Raw genomic sequence first — 23,566 nt, forward strand, 5'->3', positions numbered from 1 at the left:
TGGATAGGATATCACTATACAGATAGTACTGTAACATTATATCTGATGGCCTTAACTGGCCTCAAATGGAACATACTTTCTACTCAGCCGATATACAACAGCCCTAGCCACTAGCGTCTCAGCCCACCCGACCACGAACCCACGTTCACCACCAACACCTTCTCTTAATATTGCACATTCCCCAAATCCTCCGCATTACTCTTCTCCCAAGGATACCTCTCCTCCAACGACCGAAGCAACTCCAAATGCTTCGCACTCCTCGGCCGAATAGACACATTAAACGGCGCTGGGTGACTGATGACTCCCGGGAGAAACTCCGGCTGAAGGTCTTTGACGTCCCCATTCTCCACTGGCTTCGAGATCTCAAAGACAGCCAGGGCTTGGGCGATGGTGAAATACACATTTACATCAGCTAGAGTCTTCCCCGGACAGATGCGACGACCGAATCCAAATACAAGGAAGTGGGGGTCTCGCTCTGGTTTGGGGCCTAGGAACCGTTCGGGTTTGAATGTCATCGGGTCGTGGTATGCTGTTGGGTCGTGGGTGAAGCCCCTGTATGCGTTGCAATGATGTTAGTTGGTGGTGAGAGTTTTTTATGGGTCAGAGAGGGAGTAGAGGGGAGGAACTGACCATATATTGGCAAGTATTGACGATCCTTTGGGGATGAAGTATCCTTCGCATACATCATCCTCGGTCGAGGTGTGGGCAATGTTCGTAGGTACGACTGGATGCCATCGGAGCGTCTCTTTGACCAACGCGTTGATGTAAGGTAGTTGTTCCCGGTCTTTGTACTGCGGCAGTCGGTCTGTTCCGATTACGGTGTCGATTTCTTGTTGTGCCTTACGCTGTGCTTCAGGGAAAAGAGCCATTGCGAGGAAGAAGCTGGCTATGGAGGAGACGGTCTGTTGATGCAAGAGTAAGTACAGCATTGGATCGGGAGCAAGCAGGACAGAGGGTCCTCACCGTATCTGCACCCCCGGCGTAGAGCGATCCAGCAGACCATTTGACAGTATTCTCTTCTTCGGATCCGGGCTCGAAAGCACTGCTCTCGAGAAGGTTGGAGAGAAAAGATGGTACGAAGCGGCCACTGCGCATCTGTTCTTTCACGAATGCATATGGGATATCGCTGAATGCTGTGACATTCTTTCGATAGCGTTGTGCGATCTTCATAAATTCCGTACCTGGAAACCAGGATGGGAGATATTTCACTGGTCAACTAGTCAGTCTGGTTTGTTCCTGTATAGCTGCAGGCTATGGGCTTACGGAATGGGAAAAAGTCCACGGCCCATGTGGCTGGAAGCATGGCTATCGAAAAATCCTCCATGGCCTTGTCGGCCAGATCAACCAACGGGTCTTGATCATGAGGTTCGATGGTATATCCATATCCTACTTTTAGGATGATTGCGCCCGCCTCTCTGGTGTTTTTGTTCAGTCTTAGTGGCTGAAGGCAATGTTTGGTAAGGGGTAACCCACTTGCGTATATGCTGCATCAATTCGTCCGGCGCATCCAGTACCCTCAGTAGAAACCGACCCACCTCCACTACCTGGATCTCATTGAATCGAGCGACCGAGTTGTTGGATCCGATCTCCCGATGCAGGTTCTTGCGCGTTGCTCGGATGCGCTGAGACTGCTTCACCGCTCCGAGAACGTTGTTCCAGCCCGCCCTGTACAATCCGTCAATTGATCTGCAATATGATAAGGTAGGTCTTGTTGTCTCACATCTCTGCGAAGTGTTGCTGTGGACGCGAGGAGTGGATTGACGATCGTGACTCAAGTAGTTCCACCGCTAGTCGGGCGTCGTTCAAGATGATGATAGTTTGGCCCATGATGCTGAGAGAACTGATTGGGCCTGTTGGCAGTCAGACATGCAGCCCTTCGTTTCAAAGGTACTTGAGTACTTGATCGTACCATAGCGATCCTTGTGCTTTAGCCAGTGTTGCCAATCTTGCTGGTTTGGGTCGGGCAAATCCCAAAGATTACCCACGATGGGCTTCCGTCGAGGACCGGGTGGTAGAGGCGGATGCTTGCTCTTGCGAGTAAAGAATGAGAAGAAAATGTATACGCTCGTAAGGGCGATGAGGGCGCCCGTCCATACCGTTACTGGCATGATGGCGATGGGGGGAACTGAGGATTATGGCATCGAGGAATAAAATGGACTGCTGAGCGAAATCCCGACTGTTTTATATTGGTAGGGTAGCTGAAGGAGGGGTCGTGCCGGTATTGCATGATTAATCTGGTTATCATTGGCTTCTGTATTATCGCATCCACCTTCGTTCAGAGATGCTGCATGGATGGTGCATTAGTTCAACTGCTCAGCTCTCGGGTATGCATTATGGTTGGTGTGACCTGGACCAGCGGCCTCCGATCAAGGTTGCAGAACGCCATCGTGATGCTTGCTACGGTCGCTTCTGCACTTTGAAGCGTGGGATCTTGTGATTGCCCGGTGTTTCTTGGTGGCTGAGTCTTGTCGCAGGATTTTTGTCGCTGATGCTTACCTGCTTCCCCGCAGTTGTAAGGATATCTGGCTGGACAGGTTCAGGTTTTCGTAAGGCTCTTGCACGTAACTGAGAACTTCGGTTCTCTCAAATGCGCTTGGATTGCATTTGGGTGTGGAATTAAGTGCCTTTTCATCGTATCATATTTGTTGAAATTGGATCACATCTTGGTGAAGTCGCCGGCTCTCCTCATGTTTGGGTAGAGTATCTCTCTTTGATGATTGAGGGTTAGGCAATACCTTGGATAACCAAGTTGAGCAAACCACTCAGTACGTCCGAGGAATATATTTCCGAAGTTGACTTGTCTACCTGAACAGTGCCAGTCATCATAAACAACGTTCAATCGTCGTTCACCAATTAGTAAAAACTACTCTAGACATCCACTTTCTACTCAAGCATATAATACTAAGAAGTCTATGACCACCAGCAGCCCTCCATAGGATTCTGAACACTCCGACAAGCTCTCTCCTCGATCCACTTTGTGGCATGGCTTATATTATATAGCGAGTGTAGACCCCTGTCTTTCAACCAATGGGGCTGTGGTTTAGTGGTATAATATTCCCTTAGCATGGGAGAGATCCGGGGTTCGATTCCCCGCAGCTCCATTTTTTGTAATTTTTATTTTCTTTTGGTTGTTGTTCTCTTTTGCCAACGTAGTTAGTACCCACTCCTCCCGAGATGGAGACGGAGATTGGCATTATCCGAGACTCACCTCTGTCACCATGCAGACATGCTCTTCTCCTTCAGAGTACTCACCCAATTATCATGGCTCTTAAAATGTATGCCGCAATTGTCTGGCCAAGTAATTCATACCAGTATGTGTTCAGTAAATCGGAGTAAATCATGCAATATTAGCCTGCCTGAAGCATGATATAGTAAGTCAATCTGTGAAAAAACCCCACAACAACAACGTTCAATCCCGAAGGTCATATTCTATTCCAAGTCATTCAGCCCTAAGCTAGTGCAAAAGTCCCACATCTAGCCTTCTCAAATACCACGACAATACATAGTATTTATATATAAAATCTGATCATGCCTCTCTGGGTCGACATGAAAAACTCCCCGCATCATTCACATCCCCATGCCCATCATACACAACCGTCGCCGGATACCGACACAACTCCCTTGTTACCTCCGTCCCATCCGCCCTGACAGTCGCCGCACTTAACCGATCAGGAGGACTTCCCTCCTCCACCCAGCGCACCAATGCGCCCAACGGATCAACTGGTTTCGGCCCATACCCGGCCGAGCAGTGTCCCAGCCCAGGGGCAAGAAACACTCGATAGAACTCATCCGCATCTCCACCGTTCTTCCTATCAACCCTATCCCAGAATGCATTCGTCCACGACGCTGGGATCAGCTCATCCGCCAACCCATGCCAGGTCAACAGCTTCCCCCCTGCGCGACGGAAATCAGAGAGAGTGAAATCATCCGAGCCGAAAATGCCGTTGTAGGCGTCCAGCGTGAGACGGTAGACGGTGTCAAAGTCATCGAGATTCATATCGAATACATTGTAGCTCGGGTCCCGAAAGACAAAGTTCTTGATCCAGCCGATGATGGGAAAGAAGGGGACGGGTCTGACGATCGATCCGTTGATTACTTCGGTGTTTGCCGTTCCGCGGAATGAGGCGCCCGGTGGGAGTCCTGTCCAGAGGTTGGGGTGATCTGAGAGTTCGGGACCTTGCAGGATTTGCTGGACGAGGGTGGCGTGCTGGGCTGTGATGGTCACTGGAGAATCTGAGGCCATCTCCGGACATGGTACCATTTGGCCGACGAGTGTTTCGGGATCGAAAGGGCAGCTCTGTGGGTTGTAATCTGATATTAACCCGTCCGTGGCTCCATCGAGTGGATCACATTTATCGATGATTGCTTTTAAGAATGTGTCAAAGACGCACTGCGGCGGCGCTGCGGACTGGAACATATGCACCGGCGGCCAGGACATATATCCGATCAAACGTGGGAAATTGAGGGCCGGTGCACCGGCGAGGATTCCGTCAAAGAGACTCGGATACTTTGCTGCGGCAAAGTATCCCTGTCTGCCGCCGGTAGAACAGCCGCTCCAGTAGGAGTACTTTGGCGGAGATCCGTAGAAGCGCTCGGTAAGGGTCTTCCCGATGATAGTCATGTCATAGATGGAGCGATGGGCGAAGTTCTCTAGCAGAGCGGTGTTGATGGAACCGTCGGGACGCAGAGCCCAGGCCCCCGTTTGGGGATTACTGGTTCCGTTCAAGGTGAGGCCGCCATCAGTTGCAGCTGTTGCGTAGCCCTGGCTGACTGGGCGAGCTGAGGCCAGGCCGATGATGCCGGCTGCGAGGCCGCCACCACCAGTAGCCTGGAACCGGCCGTTCCAGTCGGCGAGGGGGAGCCAAACGGAGACAGCGACAGTGTCATTTTCGCCAGGGTGAGTGAGGGCGATGGAGATGTTGCAGAAGTCGAGATTGTGTGCGTCTGCGAGATTGTATGGCGGAGAGGCTGCGACGCTGTAGTTATGGACCTCTTGGCGGGTCATGGATATGATGTCAACCCCGGGAATATGCGGCAGTGTTAAACTGCCGCAGGGCTGTTGTTTGGGTCGCCAAAAGTAGGCGAGCCATGCTATGAAAAAGTTGGTGAGGTAGACTAGCATGATGAGAGAAGATGAGATTTCCTTTGCGGGGTTGAGGTAAGGGATCGTGGGTTGGAGGGGATGGAGTTTATTCTTATAAGCTCGGTAACTCCGGCTCATTTCTAAGCGCCCGAATCCTTTCTCATGCAGGCTGGAATGGGGGTTCGCAAGACGCATGTAAGCATCAAGGACCATCCAATAGCATTAAATCCTCAATACTCCTTTGCATAGCCATTCAGTGTCCTTATCTACCCCTTACTGAACCCCATGTGTGCTCTTCTTTTCGTTAAATTTTCTAATCTAGTTGACTTTATGCTTGTTCATTTCGGGGGATTTATTCTTTGTGAATGCCTATATAGGCAGGATCCTTCGCTGCTGCTGCCTACGTGCCCTACCTACTTCTTTCCTTTGGAGGATCTTGAGGATCGAGGTGAACAATAGATGCAGTCAGATACTCCGTTGCCTTGAGATAATTTATCATCGTCAGCTAAGAATAATCTAATTCATATTCTTATACCCAATTAAGCCTGCCAAGTAGGATGCTAGCTATGCAGGTGCGTCAGCTAAAACCATAACCCCTAACTCCGGGCCGATATATAATGACACAAACCCCGAGACCTTGCTCAACGCCATAATCCGCTCCAAATGCCGCCGCTAAGCTAATATATGCGCCATACCATAAAACCAAAATCTAAAACAAGAGCCAGACTACTGCATGTTGACATGGAACAGATACTTCTGCTGGATCTGCGCCACATCATACACGATGTACTCATTGTACATCAGCCCCCTCGAGTTGGCATTAGTGTTTGGCACCTGCACATCGGGCATCAACACCCCCTTCAGATCTTTGTTGACACAGCCAGCGTCTTTCCATCCTCCAGGGATTGAGCGACCGCGACCAAGGGTAGCAATCTTGGCCTGCCCTTTCGCTTCCTGGCCCGCGTTGTAGCTTGCCGTGTCCAGCTCATACATGGGATTGCCGACCTCAACGTCACAAAGGAGGAGTAGCCCCCGGTTTCCACTCCCCCAAGAGCAGCAGTAATTCGCTGACTTGGTCGACATGTCCGCGAAGTAGACACCTTTGCCGAACATGTACCCGCTGACGGGGGCCTCGGGCGGTGCAATACGTAGACCCTGGCTTAGGATACCACCGAAATTGGTGCTGCGGGAACCGTGCCACAAAAGACGGCGACAGGTGTTCTTGATATTGGAGTACTGGGATGACTGGAATCGGTCTTTTTCGCCTTGGCGCTCGATGCGGAAGATGTTTATGACCTGTTACGGTTAGCATGGTTCATTAAAGAAGGTAAAATCAGATGCGAACCTTGTATTGAATGCCATGGGTGTGACCGCGAGACTGGTTGAGGTAGTTGGCCAGCTCAATAAATTCGGTTGATGTGTGTTCCACTGCTTAGAGTTAGTACTAGTCAAAGGGACATGGCTTTAGGAATAAGACGTACATGGTGTCATCTCTTGCATATTCAAGCCCTGAAACTGACGGTCGAGAGGGTGAACTGTATCGGTGTTCTTGGCCTCTTTCATAATATTGTTCGCAACTTCCATATCCGTCAATGCCTCCAGCAGTTCGATCTCTTTCTTGAGCAATGTGTCGTTGCCCAACACTGGGGGCCTGTTGCGTCCAAACGCATGGGGGATCACGGTAAAGTATAGGTTGCTGAGGTGCTCCACTGCGGCAGCAAAGCTAGTATCATATCTTGTACTCGCCAGGGCAGGCGTGGCGATAAGCTCTGACAGATCCTTCAGTGCCTGAAAACCGTTCTGGAGGGTGCGCTTGCTCAGTTTTCCCAAAGGCAATTTCTGAGCGTCGTAGGACATGGAAGCCATGGTGGACTGAAAAAGATCCTTGTTGAAGATGAATGACACGAGGTCCTGGATAGGTGGCGATAAGGTGCATTTCACTTCCTCTACCTTGGGCTTGGTGGGTTTCTTCGCGACGACTTTGTCATCACCCTCGTCTTCGTCTTCCGTGTCGTCCTCGTAGTTCTTTTCAATGAAGGTATATTTACCCTTCTTTGGTGGATCCAAGCGTTTCTCCCAGGTCAAGCCTGACTTGTCCTTGAACTTTTTCTTGAACTCATACTCTGCCTCATCCAAGTTGCCATTACCCAGTAAAGCATTTTGTCCATGTTCGCCCACCCGGCCCCAGTGGGTCCAAGTTTTGAACTCGTTGTTTCTGTGGAGAAGCTGAATGCGGTAGAATTTGTTGTTATTATTGGTCGCACTCGTCTGATTAAGTGTCGCATCCCAGATGAGGCCAGTGGGATCAATGTATACGGCATGAGTTACTATTAACGGTTAGACCTTCCTCCGACTTGATCAAGAGTTGGTGCCTATTACCTCGAAGAGGACATATTTCATCAACAGGAACGCTGATTCCTTTGGTGCCAACCGTCTGTGCATCCTTGAGCTTCTTCGTACTTCCATCCTCATTGATTCCCAGAGCCTCTTCTAAGGTACGCTTCTTTGGACTTTCCGGTTCATCATCTTTCTTGACGTCGGAGCCCATCAGGAATTTCTTCTCATCCAACTTCTTTCCTTCACTGTCTGACTCAATAAGCCAGTCCAGGGAGACGATGTTGCAGGTGTAGACCTTGCGAGCCTGCGTGTCTAAAATTTGTCAGAAGAAGGGGTACAGACAGGGCTCGGCTTGTACTCACATTTGACACTCTTGTTGTCCACTTCCCTCTGGGTGGTCACTAGATGGGTGCAATCTTCTGTTACCGCTGAGCTGAATGTTCCCCCATGACGCTGAACGATAGTCTTCAGGTTTGCTGTTGTAAGAGCGTAGAGTCAGTATGTGACTTCTGGCGGTGAAGTCAGACATGCTCACCTTGTGTATAGCCGCGAAAGGACCCAGCAACGGCTATGACCAAGCCCTTGAAAGCTTGGCCGGTCATGATGATGAGTAAATGGGAGATGTGAGATGTGAGAAAAGATACAGTGAAATTGAGGGAATAGGAGGTAGTGAGAGTAGCGGAAAAGAGCAATAATGTCGTCAGATTCTAGTCAGGAGGATCAGAGGCAGAGGGGAGTAGTTCTGGATAGCGAAAGGTAATCGTGATATGATGCTTAAAGAAGACGGACAAGAGAGATGGGAGGAACATGATTATATAGTGGTGAGCATGAGGCGGAGATCTAGTGGAAGGTGATATTGTTTTGTCTGCAATGCCCCAGCCTGAGGCTCCTGTGGCTGCTGCTGCCTGAGCTCTGGGGGAATTGCCGAGCCAGATGGGATGTGATTGGTCGGAGCTTGGGTGGGCCTCCAGGCACCAGCCGCGCACGTGATTCTGCCTGTGCGGACTGCGGAGGGCTTGACTGAGTGCGCGAGATCTTCAGGGTCTAATTTATCAGGCAGCAAAGGACTCTATAATAGTAGGACCAAGCTACAGCTCTTGAAAGGACAGAGCATGAGAACGATAGAAAAAGGTAAGGCGGGAAAAAGAAGATAAATTTAGAAAGTGAAATTATAAGAGGTCTAAAATAGGATGTGCATGCCAAAAAGTAAAAGGAAAGTAACCAAGTCAGTCGCCAGTTTTGGCGCTGCTGGGAATCGAACCCAGGTCGAAACGGCGCTGCGGAAAACCACAACGTTTCATGATGACCACTACACTACAGCACCTTGATTACATAAATTTATTACTACTATTGCCTACATAGCTGAAGAGTACGGAGATGGCGGTAAAGGAACAAGCAAGCAGTCTGATAGCATCTGCCGCCAACATCTCAACACCGAATGTCACAACACTGCTACCAAACATTGTACGGGGTACGCGCGTCTAATCATTATCAATATTCCGATTATCCACATTAACATTAATAATGTACAGGGTATGAAAAATAGCAATCGCCCACATAGCTATATGCAAAACTTTTGTTAATTAATGAAGCCTTTAGTGCTCCGCGACTCCGTCCTCCTCCACCGGATCCTCTGCATGAGACTCGGCAACCTTGTCATAAAACGGAGCAAACTTGCTCCGCTTCCTCAGGTTCTTACCATAGAAATAGAAAGCAACCGGGATAGGCACCAGAATAGACGCCACGCAGCCCAGCAGCGTGGCAGCCCACTGAATGCCCATGTTGTCGAACATCTGACGCGAGAAGAGGGGGAAGCTGGCTGCCACCAGGGAACGACAGAAGGTGTTCGCTGCGATAGCCGATGCGGCACTGGAAGATTGATTAGTACAGGGTCCATCGGCAAGGGACAAGCCTAGGCAACTTACAACATCAGGTAAGTATCAATCAGATAGTTGAACAACTGGATGAAGATGATCAACAGTCCAAATCCAGTGAACAATCCACTCAGTGTGGGTACAATCCAATGGATACTCTTCGTGAAACCGGTCCAACCGAACCAGAACAGTCCTGCAGCGAAGAGCACACCACCGATAATCACAGGCGGCAAACGCCATTCAGGGACGGGAATGCCCCCATTGGCCTCTAACTTCTTGTTGTACCCCCGACTAGCGAAAACGATATAGGAGGCCGCAATGAACAAACCGACCACCATGCCGAATAACGTCAATCCACTAACACCAGCAGACATGCCGTACACGCCCTGGAAGACGAGTGTGTAGGCTGTCAGGAAGCAGTACAACAAGCCATAGATGAAACTGAGATAGACTGTCACCGCCAAAATCAATGGCTCGCCAAAGAGCAGCCGAAGGGGACGGGAGAAGTTGTTGACGAGCAACTCCCGCAAGTCAACCTCGATTTCCTCCTGCTTGGCGTGGATGCCCCAATTCTTTGTGCGACGGCGCAGTTCTGAAGCCTTTGAGACCAGGATAATCGGGGGATAGGATTCCTTCAAAAAGAACATGTTCAACACGAAGGCAGCATAGCCCATGAACGCGGGAATGTAGGCGGTCCAGCGCCAACCGAGGTACGATGAGTTGATGAAACCACCGATGAATGGAGCCAGAAGCGGACCCAGGAACACTGTGCTGGAGAACATGGCAATAGCGACACCACGGGTGCGGTTGTTATAGATATCGGAGAAAACGGCAGCCACAACCGCCAGCGGACAACTGCCAAAGACACCACAGAAGAAGCGACAGATCATGATCGTCTGCAGATCCTTGGCGACAGCGACAGCGGTATTGAAAATACCGAATCCCAACATAGCCAACAGAATGGGTGGCTTCCGTCCCTTCAGCTCGGAGAGGGGTGCCCACACCAAGGGTCCGGACGCATAACCGCAGATATACAACGAACTCGACAGGGTGGCGACTTCAATGCCTACACCGAACACCCGCGCAACGTTGGTGGTAGAGGAGCTGAAGATAGCCGAATCGAAGGTACTGCAGATACTGGTGAAGGCGAGGATGGCGCTGATGTAAATCCTAGGCGAGTCATAAGTCAGTATTCAGCCGATCAACATGCCTGTTATGCGCGACGGGGGTTGAGATGACATACTTCGTCCCCAATTTCCAGTTCTGGGGGTATAGAGGATCCTCGGGGCCGTCAAATTCGACGACATAGTCTTCTCGATCGGGAAGAGGCGGTGGATAATCCTTGTTGGCGCCCATGCGAGGTAAGGGCGCTCGTGAGGCGCGAGACTTGACGCTTTCACCCACGGTCAACTGATGCTGAAGCCGTTGGGTTTCGATCCTGCTTAGGGCATGGGAGGTGGCCGTGCGATGACGCTCTAGGTCGAGTTCAGTGTTTCGCGAATGGAGAGTGTGCAGCTGGGGATTGTATTCAATCGAGCTACTATAACTGGTCGAGCCAGTGGTGCCTGAAGATGATGGCCTCTCGAGGCCTTCTTCCTTGCTCGCGCCATTAGTATGGGGCCGAGCATCGACCTCCGCCATCTCTAGTTGCTCGTCGATGTGAGACATAATGACAGCCAGCGGGGAGCAGGATCTGGTCTGATCTGGACGACGGGGCCCTGGAGCCAGGGACAACAGGATTTGCTTGCACGTAGAGGGACCGACAGGGACAGACAAAGACTGAGCGATGGGGGTCTAGCCTGAATAATAAACGAAAACAGCTTACTTGCCTCCACTGGTGTGGCTCCTAGGCCAGCATCCGATTTATCCGTCCTGCACTCGGGAGACCCACCGTGAACGGCTGCCATTCCTCATTGCGATTGCCGATTAAATGATCACCGTGGACATGCCAGGAGGGTATCTAGGCGGTTATCTAGTTTAAAGGGGGAGTATATGACTTCCATGGTATCTGTTGAGAATGATGGTGGCACGTCTCGTTCATAATTCCCAATATTTGCCAGATTTCTGAGGGGTTGAGTGATCGCTGCCTGAGGCAGCAGATGCAGAGCCCCTCGAACGCCAAGGCTGAACTCCGCCTCCCTGACGTCATGCGCACGAGTCATTAGTCAGGCCTGCAAATCTTTTTGCAGGATTTGCATAGAATTTTCGCCTGGTTCGATCCGCCAGCCAGACCACTCTGGCACTATCGATCCGCTTCTAGTAATGGACGCCGTGCCCAATGGCCCCCAAGTGCCTGATGGTGAAGAACATGCTGCTCAATGTGGACATATGATCCATCAATGAACCCCTGACTATCATTTATTCGAGACGTATATACTAGTACTAGTTAGCATGCTCATGAGAAGTACAGTAGTAGTCATCTAGCGACTACCGGTGTACTGTCTATTGCTGGTCTAACCCTGATACCGCAAACTGAAAACGGACCGTGGACCATTTCAGCCTGCTGGGGGCTTATGCTTGTTTTGTTTTGGACCCAGTGTCCCCTTTTCACACCCATTTCTCGCCGGCCTTAGCGTCCTTGGCTAGTCTTAGCCAGGATCAGCTGGGTCAGGCACCGATTTGTAGGACATTCCAGCCCCAGTTGCTGGCCCCGTCGCACTATCCATCCATTGATGAACGCAATTTCCGTGGCTCGACCTGCTCGCACATCCTCCCGCATACTGCTGGAATTACTGGCCGTCTTCTCAATGTTCCCGATCAATTGCTCCTCAAGTCTGGCTACGGAAAATTGTTCCTGCATGTCGGGAAGACTCTGAAGCTCCGGAAGACGGCGGAACACCAGCGAGATCTCCTGGAGAAGCTGACGCTGCATCTCCTGCAGCTCGGGGTTAGCTAACAGCGAGCCGTTCCGCACATCCAGCAGTGCCGTCAATGGATTGACCACACAGTTGGTCGCCAATTTCAGCAGCTGGGCCTGGTGGAGCCCCATCCACGGCAGTTCGGAACATCGGACGATCGGTGCTTCGACCAGCCGGTCGATGAGAAATCGAGATTGGACGGATGCTGTTGATGGAGATGATAATGAGGATGCCTGCTGGCCATCGTTGACGATTCCCAGAGCACATGATCCGGTCAGCCCCGCCAGCACAGCTTCAAACGGCGCTTTTTTGTAGACCCCATGGCGCGTAATGCCAAACATGTATGTCGGTCGTGTCAGCGGGTCTGTGAATAGGCGCTCATTGAGCTCTTCGATCTGCCCTAGACCATTTTGGAAGAGACAGACAACGGAATGGCGTCCGAGCCGGTGCTGGATCGATCTGAGAGCGGCGATGGTTGCGCTCGCCTTGACCGCAACAATTAGGTGATGGATGGGCGATTCACCCTGTAGGAGTTCGGCGTCGTACCCGGTACTTTCTTGTGTTGGTCCGTCTTCTCCAATTTGGAGACGCAGCTTGCTCCCCTCAGAGAGAAAGCCGTGGTATGCCGACTCGCGATGGAGCAGAAGGGTAATAGGCGGGGGCGCGGGGAGGGAGCGAAGCGAGTGAGCGATAAGGGTCCCGATGCTTCCAAGTCCGATGAGGTGAATCCGCTGGGATGCCATTGTGCATGTGTCACACAATGGTAGAATTGGCGATCAGGTGAGGTGATCGGTGGGAAGATTGGAATGTTTTGTTCATCTGTTTACCGGAAATAACTCCGCGGCTATTTTGGTGCCCTTCGCTTGCGGAGAGGCATGCGGGGCAGTGCCCCTTATTCTTTAGTACAAGGTTCTGGTTCCTGCACCCCTTGTTTATCACTCTAATTGATATGATGATACTTTAGATGAAAATAACAAGGCATATATTCATAACTTAGTCTCCATCCCATAAAGTCACCATTATATACAACTCCCGCAAGAATGAACAATAAATCACAATCTTTCCCATCCATAAATACAACCCCATCCCTAGAAACTTATCTTCCTTCCCCCCTTCTATTCCCTCCCCCACACAACACTAAAAGATCGGCATCCTAACCGGATTCTCATAATCCACATTCTCCTCCCGACTCTCAATCCGCTCATGACACGTTCCAAAGATCTTATCCCACAGCCTAGTCTGCTTTCCATAATTATGACTCTTCTTCCATCCCTTGCGATGATGCAAATCATGATCCTCAATCACCAACTCCGCCCCAACCAACTTCAACAACCAATCCAGCGTTGACGGCGGCGACGCATGCATCCTCAATCCACTATGGCCCGCCAACTCCGCGAACATCACATACTGATGACAGATCCACCACTCATAGAACCCCATCGGCATTCCCATCAGCTTCATACTGAAGTATGTCATCAGCGGGATGCCCGCGATGTCGAAGAACTCCTGCTCTGTGTCCGCGTACAGGGTTAGGAGTGGGTTGGGGTGCTTGGTCAGGTGGTGCGTCCGGTGGTATTTCCAGAGACTGCCCACATCGTGCATCAGTCGGTGGTACCAGTAGAACCAGAAGTCGAGGATGATGCCGTATAGTCCGATTTCGAGTGGTAGCCAGCCCCAGCTCATCTGGGCCGGTGCTTGGCTGACTCGGTAGCTGAGGAAGACCGTCATGATGGGTCGGAAGGTTGATGTCGATAGCAGGGACCGGACGACCTTGGCTACTCCGACGTCGGGGACGCCGTCACGGCCGTGCTGGTCGCCGTCTAGGAAACCGAGGACGTGGCCCATGCGGCGCATGACGTGGAGTTGGTGGATGGCGATGAGCTTGAAGGCGACAGAGTAGAGGATGAAGGCGCCCACGGCGGTGAAATTGTGGCCCGTGTAGGAGATGTAGACGTGGTGGACCGCGAGAGGGAGGAGGGCGTGGTAGAGAATCCAGAGGTGCTGAGACCATGATCCCATGTAGGGAACCTTCTCGGTCTTTGGATGCACCGGGACCTCCTTGTCGAGGTTGCTAGGGTGCACGCCGAGGATCTCGAAGAACCAGTGCCAAACGCTCCACTCGGCGCGATCCAGCCGGCGCCATGTAGACTTCATTGAATCCTTAGGATTGGGGTGTGTACCGCTCATGATGGGTGGTAAGGGTGGTGGTCAACTCATCTGCGAGGATACCCTGGTTGGGGGGGGGAGGAGGAGGGGGTGGGATGGGATATATAGGGCTGCTGGAGTGCCGGATTTTCACACTGCAGGGGGAGGCCATCTCCGAACGCAAATAGGCAAGTTTCTCTTGCCAATCGCATGTGATTGAGAATCCGGGGGGGTTCATGTGGGCATCGGATGTTCTGAACGGGTTAAGTTTTGGGGTTCGTTAGGCCGCTTAACGAGGGGAAATCGCCGCGGCTTTGCAGATCACTCGAAAAGAAGGCCCGTCGTTGGTTGGCGTAGCGGCTCAGCGCTTGACTCAACTGAGGATCTTTGACACATGAAGGTTGCTTCTTGTTGGGAATAAGGTGTGCCTCGGATTTGTGTCTGGAATGTTGGGATGAAGTGGCATGCGGCTTGGAAGCCTGATTGCGGCCACTGATCGATATGTGATGTCTGCTCTCTCCACTTGGCCAGTTGCCACGGGGCTGATGAGATGGTGCTTCTTAACAGTATGTCATCTTATCTCATTGTTACGCATGGCTTCTATTTGGGGCTGGTAGTATCTCGTCAGCCTGTTGGCCTTCCAGGGTCTGCTATGTATCGGTCGTAGTCATCTTAATCAACGTGGATGATGCTGCTTTATGCTTGCTCGTGAGAACACCTGAACGGTTGATCAGGTCCGTGAAGGAATTTACATCCTGACTATGCATCGGAAGAATTTGAAACTATATTTTGAAGACAGGCCAGTGAATGATGGTGTTGGGACAGATGTGACAGCCACTCGAAGTTGCAGCTTGCAGCAGAGTGGTTCGCGACCATTACCGCATTGGGAAATCTGGGTTGGCGCCTCGGGATTGGCAACTGGCAACCACCTGAACATGACGCTGCTGAAATTGGTAAAAGCAGCCCGTAGGGGCAAATCTCGAAGTCTAGCGAAATCTGTCGAATTGTGCCCATACTTGGTAAACTGTTGTTGATCTAACAGTACTTTTACTCGACTGTGCTGAAGTGTGGGCCTATAACACGTTGATTTATGCATAAACAAAGTGTAGGCGCCACCAACGCATCAATAGCACGAGTTGACCTACTATATTTACATCCTCACTTACAAGACTCATATTATATCTACAACCATTCCACACACATCTAGAGGTCATTGTATGTGGCCCTGGATTGTCACCAGAAAGGAACACGGGAAATTGCTCTAGCCAGGGGTAACGAGTGACCTACACGCTTGATTTTCAGTCATTGTGTTGGTGTACAGCCAGTTTAGTAGCCAGAAAGAACAGAAGAAGAGAATACCATCTCAATCATTGTATTGCAGACGATCCTTATCTCAGAATAATCAATCGGAACAGACGGTAATATAATGCAACAAAGCTGTTATAACGGACGACCGCTGAACCCTAACACATCATCCGACCGGAAGGAAAACAAACAACGCAGTAGGCCAGATATAACCAGAACTCAGGAGCAACAAATATTAGGTTCTGAGCTATCCTAATTACTGCTGGGAGAATCCATGTGGGCGACCCAAAATTGCGCCCGCCCGCCCGATAAATGAGGCAGCCATACCTGATTGAACTGCATCTCCGACCGGGGGATCTCCACCCGCCCGGATAGCCGTTTCATCCTGACCCCAATCTGGCATCAGGAACCCTATGTCCGTGTGCTCGATTGTGATTGTAAACTTACATCCAGACAGGGGTCAGGCAGGTGAAACCTAGTTCTAAATGGTAGGTAGCACTTCAGCTTGGTCGGACCGAAGGGGATCATGCAGCATACTTAACCCCTGATGCCGACGGAATGTACACCATTCCCTGCCAAGCGCGTCGTTCTTTCCGTGTCCATCCCAGTCACTCCCTCGGATTCACTCATTGTAAGTCCTTTCGCAGCGCGTTATATCGTGATACTAATTCTCTAAGATGATCCGTCGCGTTCTCTTGTCACTCGCTTTACAGTGCATGGTCACCGGGACCATTGCCAACCCTGACACTCTTTCGCACAACTATGACGAGCGTGGCCTGTTTGGTGAATCGGAATTCGATTATGTTGTCGTTGGTGGCGGTACAGGTGGAAACACTATTGCAACTCGGCTGGCGCAGAAGAATTTCAAGGTGGCAGTGATTGAGGCTGGAGGATCATATGAATTCGAGTCGGTGGCCGAGGTGCCTGCTGCGGACGTGCTTCCAGTTGGGTCGGACCCAGAAACTGCTGCTGCTCACGACTGGGGTTTCGTCGCAGAGAATGTCCCTGGTGCGAATGGCCGGTCCATTCACTATGCTCGGGGGAAATGCTGGGGTGGATCGTAGGTGTCGCACATCGCTCAGAAGGGACAAAGCTAACGCATATACAGCTCCGCGATGAACTTTATGATTTATCAACGGTATGTGTTTCTGCTCGGAAACATTTCAGAAATGACCCCACTAACGGTCTGCCAGGCCGACCGTCGAGTCCATGGAGCAATGGGCCACTGCCGTCAACGACAGCAGCTACACCTTCGACCAGACGCTGCCCTTCTACAAGACCAGCGTGAAATTCACACCCCCCAACGCTCAAATCCGGGCCAAGAATGCCACCGCTGGCTATGATGCCAGTGCGTACGAATCCACTGGTGGCCCGTTGAAGGTGTCGTACGCGAACTACGCCATGCCCTTCTCGACATGGATGGACCTCGGCATGAAAGCCATTGGTATCAACGAGACGCAGGACTTCAACCTGGGCTCACTGATGGGCGGCCAGTACTGCGCATCAACCATCGACCCCAGCGGCGAGCTCCGGAGTAGTTCCGAGGAGTCATTCCTTGCGAACAAACCGTCGACACTGACCACGTACGCAAACACCCTCGCCAAGAAGATCATCTTCAACAACCAGAAACAGGCGACCGGCGTGCAGGTCAAGGGCTCCGGGGGTAACATCTTCACCATCAAGGCAAACCGCGAAGTCATCGTCTCCGCGGGTGCCTTCCAGTCTCCCCAGCTGCTCATGGTGTCTGGAGTTGGTCCGCAAGACCAGCTCGAGGAACACGGCATTCAGGTCGTAGCTAACCGTCCGGGCGTGGGTCAGAACATGTGGGATCACCCGTTCTTTGCGCCTTCGTATCGTGTCAACGTGCAGACCTTCACCGCGATCGCCAATGACTTCCTAGGTATTGTCGGCCAGTTTATCAACATGGTCGGCTTCGGCAACGGCCCACTAACCAACCCTATCTCGGACTACCTTGCCTGGGAGAAGATCCCGGCGGCCCTGCGTAGTGCATTCAGCAGCCAGACTACCAAGCAACTGGCTTCCTTCCCGAGTGATTGGCCTGAGGCGGAGGTATGTGCAAACTATGGATGTATGCATAGTACTACAGACACGCTAATGGAATACAGTACATCTCCGGTGCCGGATACATGGGCAACGTGTCCAACCTTCTCACCACACAGCCCCAAGACGGCTACCAGTACGCCTCCATGCTGGCGGTACTCATCACCCCGACCTCCCGCGGCAACATTACGCTTCGCTCTGCTGATACCGATGACCTCCCCGTCATCAACCCCAACTGGCTCGCAACTCAATCCGACCAGGAAGTCGCTATCGCCATGTTCAAGCGTGTTCGCGCGGCCTTCCAGAGCAAGGCCATGGCGCCCGTCATCATTGGTAAGGAGTATAACCCCGGTCTGGAGGTACAGTCGGACGAGCAGATCCTCCAGTGGATCAAGGATAACGTCATGACGCTCTGGCATGCCGCTTGTACATGCAAGATGGGCACGTCTGATGATGAGATGGCGGTGGTGGATAGTCAGGCTAGGGTGTATGGAGTCCAGGGTGTGAGAGTTGTGGATGCGTCTGCATTCCCGTTCTTGCCGCCGGGACACCCTCAGTCTACCGTCTGTAAGTTATACCTCTTACCTTGTGCTTCGATGAGGATCAAATACTAACGTGAAAAAGATATGCTTGCGGAGAAGATCGCCAACGCAATTATCAACGGGGCGTGATTTCTATCCTTCATAAGTTGAGCTCTTTCGTATTCTTCCTTCATATATTGTACAATATATAACCGGAGTACCATAACTTATGAGTATAATACTATCAGGGAGACCATCTCCGGAAACTCGAAAACATGTATACATGATCATAAGACATCATCCTCCTCTCTCCCTCCCATCTATCTCGACATAATTAAGTATCAAAGCAGGATTAATCCCATCCCCTCCGTTGCACCTTCTCCTTCTCCTGCTTCTCTGACTCCAAAACATCACTGTCGTATCGCGGATCCAGCTTGTTCAACAGCTTGTTCGAATGCGGCTTCGAAGTAGAAGGGGCAGTTGTACTCGAACCGGGGCCCGGGAAACGAGGCTGGCTAGCGGAGTCTTCGGGATCGGTCTGGTCATTATGGTCGATAGGGTCGACGTTCTTTGCGTCGATGAAGTCGCGGCCCATGGGGGGTTGGTCGGCCATGATGGATAGCGGTGGAATTATAGTGCTGAAGGATAAGGAGAGTGGTAAATGATGTGTTCTAGATTGATTGAAACTCGTCTATTGTTTATGTGAATATGATCTGATAGAAGTACGTGCTAGGTAAAGGTGGTGGTTATATACTGGTTGTTGTATCTGGTAATGGCCACTATTACATCATTGGTATATCATCCCGAGTGAATTAGTTACCAGTTAACGTGGAAATGACGATGTCTGGCACTTCCAGAGACCGGACAGAATGCTGTGCTCCGAGGAGATATATATAATTATTCAGCGCTATTATAAGGATTACATAGCAATTGACGTCAACGCTAGCATAATGCTGCGAGTGGAATTGAGGACGCGGGCTGGGGGTGTGTTGATCCAATCTCTCGCTGGCGGAAGACATGATAACTGTCCGGGTATGCCGCGGGACGGCTAGAAAGTACACATATTCCTCGATCCTTGGAGGATTAGAAATCCTAAGTAGCTTTCCATGAGCAATCAATCTCCTTGTATTTAGCCCTTAATTGTGTACCCGAACAATGGCTATCCTATCAACCCGAGTATTGTCTCGGATGTCGGATCTCGGAAACCCCAAGGATTGATTCATAAGCCCTTTCTCCCATCGGCTCGGCTGTCCCATCCGAACCATAGCAACAAAGCATCCAGAACGCGGGGTATATAACAATATAACAACTGACAAAAGCATGAATCTGTACAGACAATCAATAGTTCTTCCGTAGATACTCCATCCATATCAAATCCACCAAACAAGATGTCCTCCACACAACCCACCCACCGTCGCGCCGTCCGCCGAACAGACGACTACACCCCCAACACCCCCAAAGTGAACATCGTAACAGAGCCACTCCCCCTCCCCTTATCCCCCACAGCAGTCCTAGTCCGGGTCCACGCCGTGGCCCTCAACTACCGCGACGCCAACATCGCCAACGGCGGGAACCCATGGCCTGTTCTCCCCCACGGGATTCTGGGCAACGACGCCGCCGGGGAAGTAATAGCCACCGGGGACAAAGTGAAGACCCTAGCTGTTGGGGATCGCGCGGCGCCAATCACAGACACCGAGCAGATTACAGAGCGTGCGGCGAAACGGTCGTGGTTGGCTGCTGACGAAGATGGAGTGATGGCGGATTACATCGTTTATGATGAAAGTGTGCTGTGTAAACTTCCGAGTTATTTGGACTGGGTGCAGGCGTCGATGATTCCTTGTGCGGGGGTTACGGCGTGGTCGGCGTTGAAGGGGATGAGGATTGGGCAGACGGTCTTGGTGCAGGGTGAGTTTTATGTCTCTCTACTCTTTGTTTGATTTGGGGTGTGGATGTTTACTTATGGATGTGGTAGGGACTGGAGGCGTCAGTATGTTTGCGCTGAATTTAGCGCTTACGGCTGGTCTGCGTGTGATTCTGACTTCGTCGAGTGATGCGAAGCTTCAGGCTATCAAGGAGAAGTATTCTGGTTCGGTTATCTTGACGGTTAATTATAAAAACACACCGGAGTGGGAGGATGCGGTGTTGAAGCTTACTGATGGTGTCGGTGTGGACTTGGTGGTTGAGAATGGCGGAACGGGATCCCTTGTCAGGAGTATGCGATGCACTCGTCGTGGCGGGGTGGTCAGTCAGGTGGGATATCTTGGGAAACAGGATCCGTCTGAGCTGCGAGAGCTGGTGCCAACCCTTATTGATCGGAGGATTAACCTCAGGTGAGTGTTGTGGGAAGTAGTGGAAATGGGAAAGGCTTACTGACCTGTAAAGGGGCATTAACGCGGGTTCGAAGATTGATATGGAGGACTTTTGTGAGGCACTGTCGGCTTCGCAGACGCAGCTCGATGACCTTATTAAAAAGTGTTTCCGTTTGAGCAAGCTGAAGAAGCTGTTGAGTATGTTTGGCAGGGTAGGCAGGTTGGGAAGGTAGTGTTGCGTCTGTAGCTAGATGTCTTTACTGGTCCTGAAACAAAGATACAATGAGTAAATCTTCGAACAAATATGATGCGATTCTCTCTCCCTGCTCCAACTAGCAGTATCATACCATTTTGGTCTATATAGTGTCATGACAAATCATCAAGTCTTTAATCATAAAGCCCTAAAAACAAACTGTCTCCCTTCCAGCTTTCAGGTAAACACCAATCATAGCGACAATCAATAAGGATTCGTAGCATTCCACACCTCAAACCCCACCCCGGGTTCCAAAATCAACGTTGGGTCCAAAATCCCCGGATCCATCTCAGCCAGCTCCCTCTCATCCAGCTCCCCATCCCAACAATACCTCTCAAAGCACCGCTCACACTGCCTGGTCCTCTCTATCCCTACCCTCTTCAAACTCCTCTCCACAGCCGCACACCCGATACACTCCGCCCACTCCCCATCCCACGACCCATTCGCCTGCGTCACAATATCAAAACTATTGACGAAGATGTCCTCCATCTGCTCGCGACTCGTCGCCGTCTGCCAGAACGAGAAATTCGTGTATGCGCTATACGGCGCATTGGCCATGTACAGCACAATCGGGGAACGGTCGTCGCCTGTGGTAGTGAGGTTCGCGTCGCAGCCGAAGAATTGCGGGTGAAGGGTGTAGTTCAGGTTCATCATTGTCTTGGAGGGTGGAATTATGGGGAAGGGAAGTCCTGTTGCGTTGGCGGCGAGGTATGTGTTGTAGAGGTTTGTGCCATTGTTCCAGGAGTATGGTTCCGCGTCTTGGGAGTCGTCCCAGGCTATTATGAAGTCGACATTGCGTGCAGGCTGGATTTGACCCCAGAGCGGGATCGTTTGGCCTGTTTCGCTGCCGTCGACGAGTTTGAGGGTTGAGGATTTGTGGGCGTTGCCGGTGGAGAGGGAGAGGTTAGTGAATGGGTTGGGGAATGTTGAGTAGGCGACTTCTGTTAGGTTCAGATCGAAGGTGTCGGCGAACGCTTCAACGAGTCCGTCAAGGTTGGCGGGTTTGCTGAGTCGTTTGGCGAGAGAGGACTTGTGAGCGGTGGAACGTTTGGCAAATTGGCCGAGGGTTCCGTTGGAGACGCTTTCGAGATACCAGAAGTTGAAGGCGCCGGCAGAAGTGCCGATGACCAGTCTAGGATGAGGTTAGAAGCGTGCGAGACGAAATACTCTGAGTTACTTACGAGGACCGATCAAACCCTTTCCAGCATGTACTTGAATTAACTGGGTTTCCGTTGGACAGCTGGTTTCCGAGCCACTCAGTGGGTGTAAACGCATGCACATCTCCTTCCCAAGCGCCGAATTCGAAAGGAGTCAGGTCAAACTATACGGATTAGCTTGAAATTGATAGTTCATTGAAAAGGAGCGCTACTTACAATCGTCCCATTAGATGACGGCACCAAAAGGTCGTAGTATTCAGCATCTTGCGGTTCAACTGAAGCCAGGTGGATGATAGGCATCGGCATTTGGTGATTGATAAAGTTGCTTAGATTGCGGATCCCCGAAAAGGTGGTGTTGAGGCCCCCGGATTGTCCGGGTATGAACTCATACGCAAATCCCCGCCCCAGATAATCACTTATACCTATCTCGAAGCCAGCCATGTGCTTTGCAGCAATCTGTTCGAACATAACAACTTCGGTGGCAGCTTCAGCAGAGGTGTTTGTGACTGTGAGGAAACGGTCAATCTCCGGTTTCCAGTAATCGACAATCTCGTCTGCAGTAGGAAAGTTGTAGGATGGGAAGGACACTGCCGGCCAGGATCCTCCGGACAGACCGGACAAATAGGTCATGCTTTGCAAAAGTCCGCCTGTACGTTGCTCGGTGGCTGCGGGAAGACGGTCATCCAAAGCGCGGATTAGACCTGCCCCGGTGAAGGCGGACCCGAAACCTCCGCCGCTGATGGCCATTCCCATAATTGGAGTCTGGTTTGTGTAATTGAGACGCGAGATGTATTCATCTGTGTCAAAGTCGTCCAGGTTGAGTCGTTCCAGATATGCGACTAGTGAGCCCAGGACGACTTTCTTGCGCCCTTCGACCCATTTCAATTCATCTCTGCTGAGTCCAACTGCCGGTCGAATCCATTGTAGACTTGTTGGGCAGGAGACAGAATCTGGCGCATAACCTTGGGGAAGTTCCAGGGCAGAGGCAAGAGTGGCAGCAGCTGCTGAGATTAGAAGCGGTAGCATTGCAACGATGGTTCTGAGACTGAAAGAAGATCAAGATCGTTGCTAATATTGTAGTTTCAGACTTGAAGGTACAGACCATTATATACACATGAAAATGTTGCGTTCAACATACTGGATACCGTATTCAGATCGAGGTGTTGTTGCCTGTATAGCATATAGCATTCAGTGCCACCCATTCAAACTCGCTGTGATCGGTCACCCGCAAGGCCTTCCTAAACAAGTATGCAGTACTCCGTAGCAGTGCGTCATATTCAGCCCTGGAGATTAGTATGAATGGCAGTAGCGTCCCAGCGCAGCTGAAGCCCTTAAAACAGGGAAGCAAGAAGAAGTATCTGCTGCGCATATTGCGGACACTTTACCAGCCACGGGTTTCCGGAGTCTGCGATTCGTTGTCTCGTATCCACAGTGAAGGCGCCACGATCAACTAAATCCGCTTGGGATGAGCCGATCTGCATAGCTAGTGGTCTAACCGCCTCGATCAATAAATAGGAATTGAGGCAGTTCACAGCCTTACCCATGGTAAGGGCAAACCATACTCCTTCGGGTACCAACAAGAGCTTCGATCGACATGTCATATAATATTGTCAAAGCACAAGGATCAACAAGACGTTCCATTGGTCTGGAACTGCGCCTCCAG

General features: G+C 51.1%; 9 protein-coding genes and 2 non-coding genes across 11 annotated transcripts; 3 read left to right on the forward strand and 8 right to left on the reverse strand.

The window, feature by feature from the left end:
* Positions 1-53: 53 nt before the first annotated feature.
* Positions 54-5,142, reverse strand: BO83DRAFT_360379 (cytochrome P450). The gene is made up of 8 exons (XM_025529399.1): positions 3,591-5,142; positions 1,910-2,064; positions 1,721-1,850; positions 1,474-1,665; positions 1,264-1,415; positions 964-1,208; positions 631-902; positions 54-552 (listed from the first exon to the last, which is right to left on the reverse strand). Exons 1-8 carry the CDS (start codon positions 5,120-5,122, stop codon positions 165-167), a joined length of 3,066 nt encoding a protein of 1,021 aa, XP_025388631.1. The 5' UTR covers positions 5,123-5,142; the 3' UTR covers positions 54-164.
* BO83DRAFT_t145 lies at positions 3,030-3,101 on the forward strand. Its single transcript has one exon. It is a non-coding gene; the product is annotated as a tRNA-Ala (tRNA).
* Positions 5,143-5,591: 449 nt separating the features above from the next.
* On the reverse strand, positions 5,592-8,230 carry BO83DRAFT_378252 (putative poly(ADP)-ribose polymerase PARP). The gene is made up of 6 exons (XM_025531201.1): positions 7,956-8,230; positions 7,783-7,896; positions 7,463-7,732; positions 6,565-7,410; positions 6,429-6,511; positions 5,592-6,379 (listed from the first exon to the last, which is right to left on the reverse strand). Exons 1-6 carry the CDS (start codon positions 8,020-8,022, stop codon positions 5,810-5,812), a joined length of 1,950 nt encoding a protein of 649 aa, XP_025388632.1. The 5' UTR covers positions 8,023-8,230; the 3' UTR covers positions 5,592-5,809.
* A 430-nt stretch (positions 8,231-8,660) lies between these two features.
* On the reverse strand, positions 8,661-8,744 carry BO83DRAFT_t148. The gene has a single exon. It is a non-coding gene; the product is annotated as a tRNA-His (tRNA).
* Positions 8,745-8,896: 152 nt separating this feature from the next.
* Positions 8,897-11,206, reverse strand: BO83DRAFT_378253 (MFS transporter). The gene is made up of 3 exons (XM_025531202.1): positions 10,538-11,206; positions 9,346-10,464; positions 8,897-9,289 (listed from the first exon to the last, which is right to left on the reverse strand). Exons 1-3 carry the CDS (start codon positions 10,960-10,962, stop codon positions 9,016-9,018), a joined length of 1,818 nt encoding a protein of 605 aa, XP_025388633.1. The 5' UTR covers positions 10,963-11,206; the 3' UTR covers positions 8,897-9,015.
* Positions 11,207-11,477: 271 nt separating this feature from the next.
* BO83DRAFT_378254 (ketopantoate reductase family protein) lies at positions 11,478-12,929 on the reverse strand. The gene has a single exon (XM_025531203.1). It carries the CDS (start codon positions 12,893-12,895, stop codon positions 11,864-11,866), a length of 1,032 nt encoding a protein of 343 aa, XP_025388634.1. The 5' UTR covers positions 12,896-12,929; the 3' UTR covers positions 11,478-11,863.
* Positions 12,930-13,282: 353 nt separating this feature from the next.
* On the reverse strand, positions 13,283-14,367 carry BO83DRAFT_378256 (sterol desaturase family protein). Its single transcript, XM_025531204.1, has one exon. It carries the CDS (start codon positions 14,337-14,339, stop codon positions 13,290-13,292), a length of 1,050 nt encoding a protein of 349 aa, XP_025388635.1. The 5' UTR covers positions 14,340-14,367; the 3' UTR covers positions 13,283-13,289.
* Positions 14,368-16,152: 1,785 nt separating this feature from the next.
* BO83DRAFT_444750 (GMC family oxidoreductase) lies at positions 16,153-18,334 on the forward strand (the record flags this gene model as incomplete). Its single annotated transcript, XM_025536512.1, has 6 exons — positions 16,153-16,233; positions 16,280-16,662; positions 16,711-16,740; positions 16,796-17,672; positions 17,729-18,230; positions 18,288-18,334. The coding sequence occupies exons 2-6, from the start codon at positions 16,280-16,282 to the stop codon at positions 18,332-18,334; spliced, it is 1,839 nt and encodes a 612-aa protein (XP_025388636.1). The 5' UTR covers positions 16,153-16,233.
* A 24-nt stretch (positions 18,335-18,358) lies between these two features.
* Positions 18,359-18,884, reverse strand: BO83DRAFT_378257 (uncharacterized protein). The gene has a single exon (XM_025531205.1). It carries the CDS (start codon positions 18,795-18,797, stop codon positions 18,537-18,539), a length of 261 nt encoding a protein of 86 aa, XP_025388637.1. The 5' UTR covers positions 18,798-18,884; the 3' UTR covers positions 18,359-18,536.
* Positions 18,885-19,570: 686 nt separating this feature from the next.
* On the forward strand, positions 19,571-20,737 carry BO83DRAFT_444754 (zinc-dependent alcohol dehydrogenase family protein; the record flags this gene model as incomplete). Its single annotated transcript, XM_025536513.1, has 3 exons — positions 19,571-20,089; positions 20,157-20,514; positions 20,567-20,737. Coding segments are annotated over 3 exons (1,037 nt in total), but the record flags the coding sequence as incomplete, so codon positions are not given.
* Positions 20,738-20,950: 213 nt separating this feature from the next.
* On the reverse strand, positions 20,951-22,929 carry BO83DRAFT_426834 (lysophospholipase 1 precursor; the record flags this gene model as incomplete). Its single annotated transcript, XM_025535306.1, has 3 exons — positions 20,951-21,878; positions 21,928-22,067; positions 22,120-22,929. The coding sequence occupies 3 exons, from the start codon at positions 22,927-22,929 to the stop codon at positions 20,951-20,953; spliced, it is 1,878 nt and encodes a 625-aa protein (XP_025388639.1).
* Positions 22,930-23,566: the final 637 nt, after the last annotated feature.

This window comes from Aspergillus eucalypticola, assembly GCF_003184535.1.
Source record: "Aspergillus eucalypticola CBS 122712 chromosome Unknown BO83scaffold_11, whole genome shotgun sequence".
NCBI classification, from domain to species: domain Eukaryota; kingdom Fungi; phylum Ascomycota; class Eurotiomycetes; order Eurotiales; family Aspergillaceae; genus Aspergillus; species Aspergillus eucalypticola.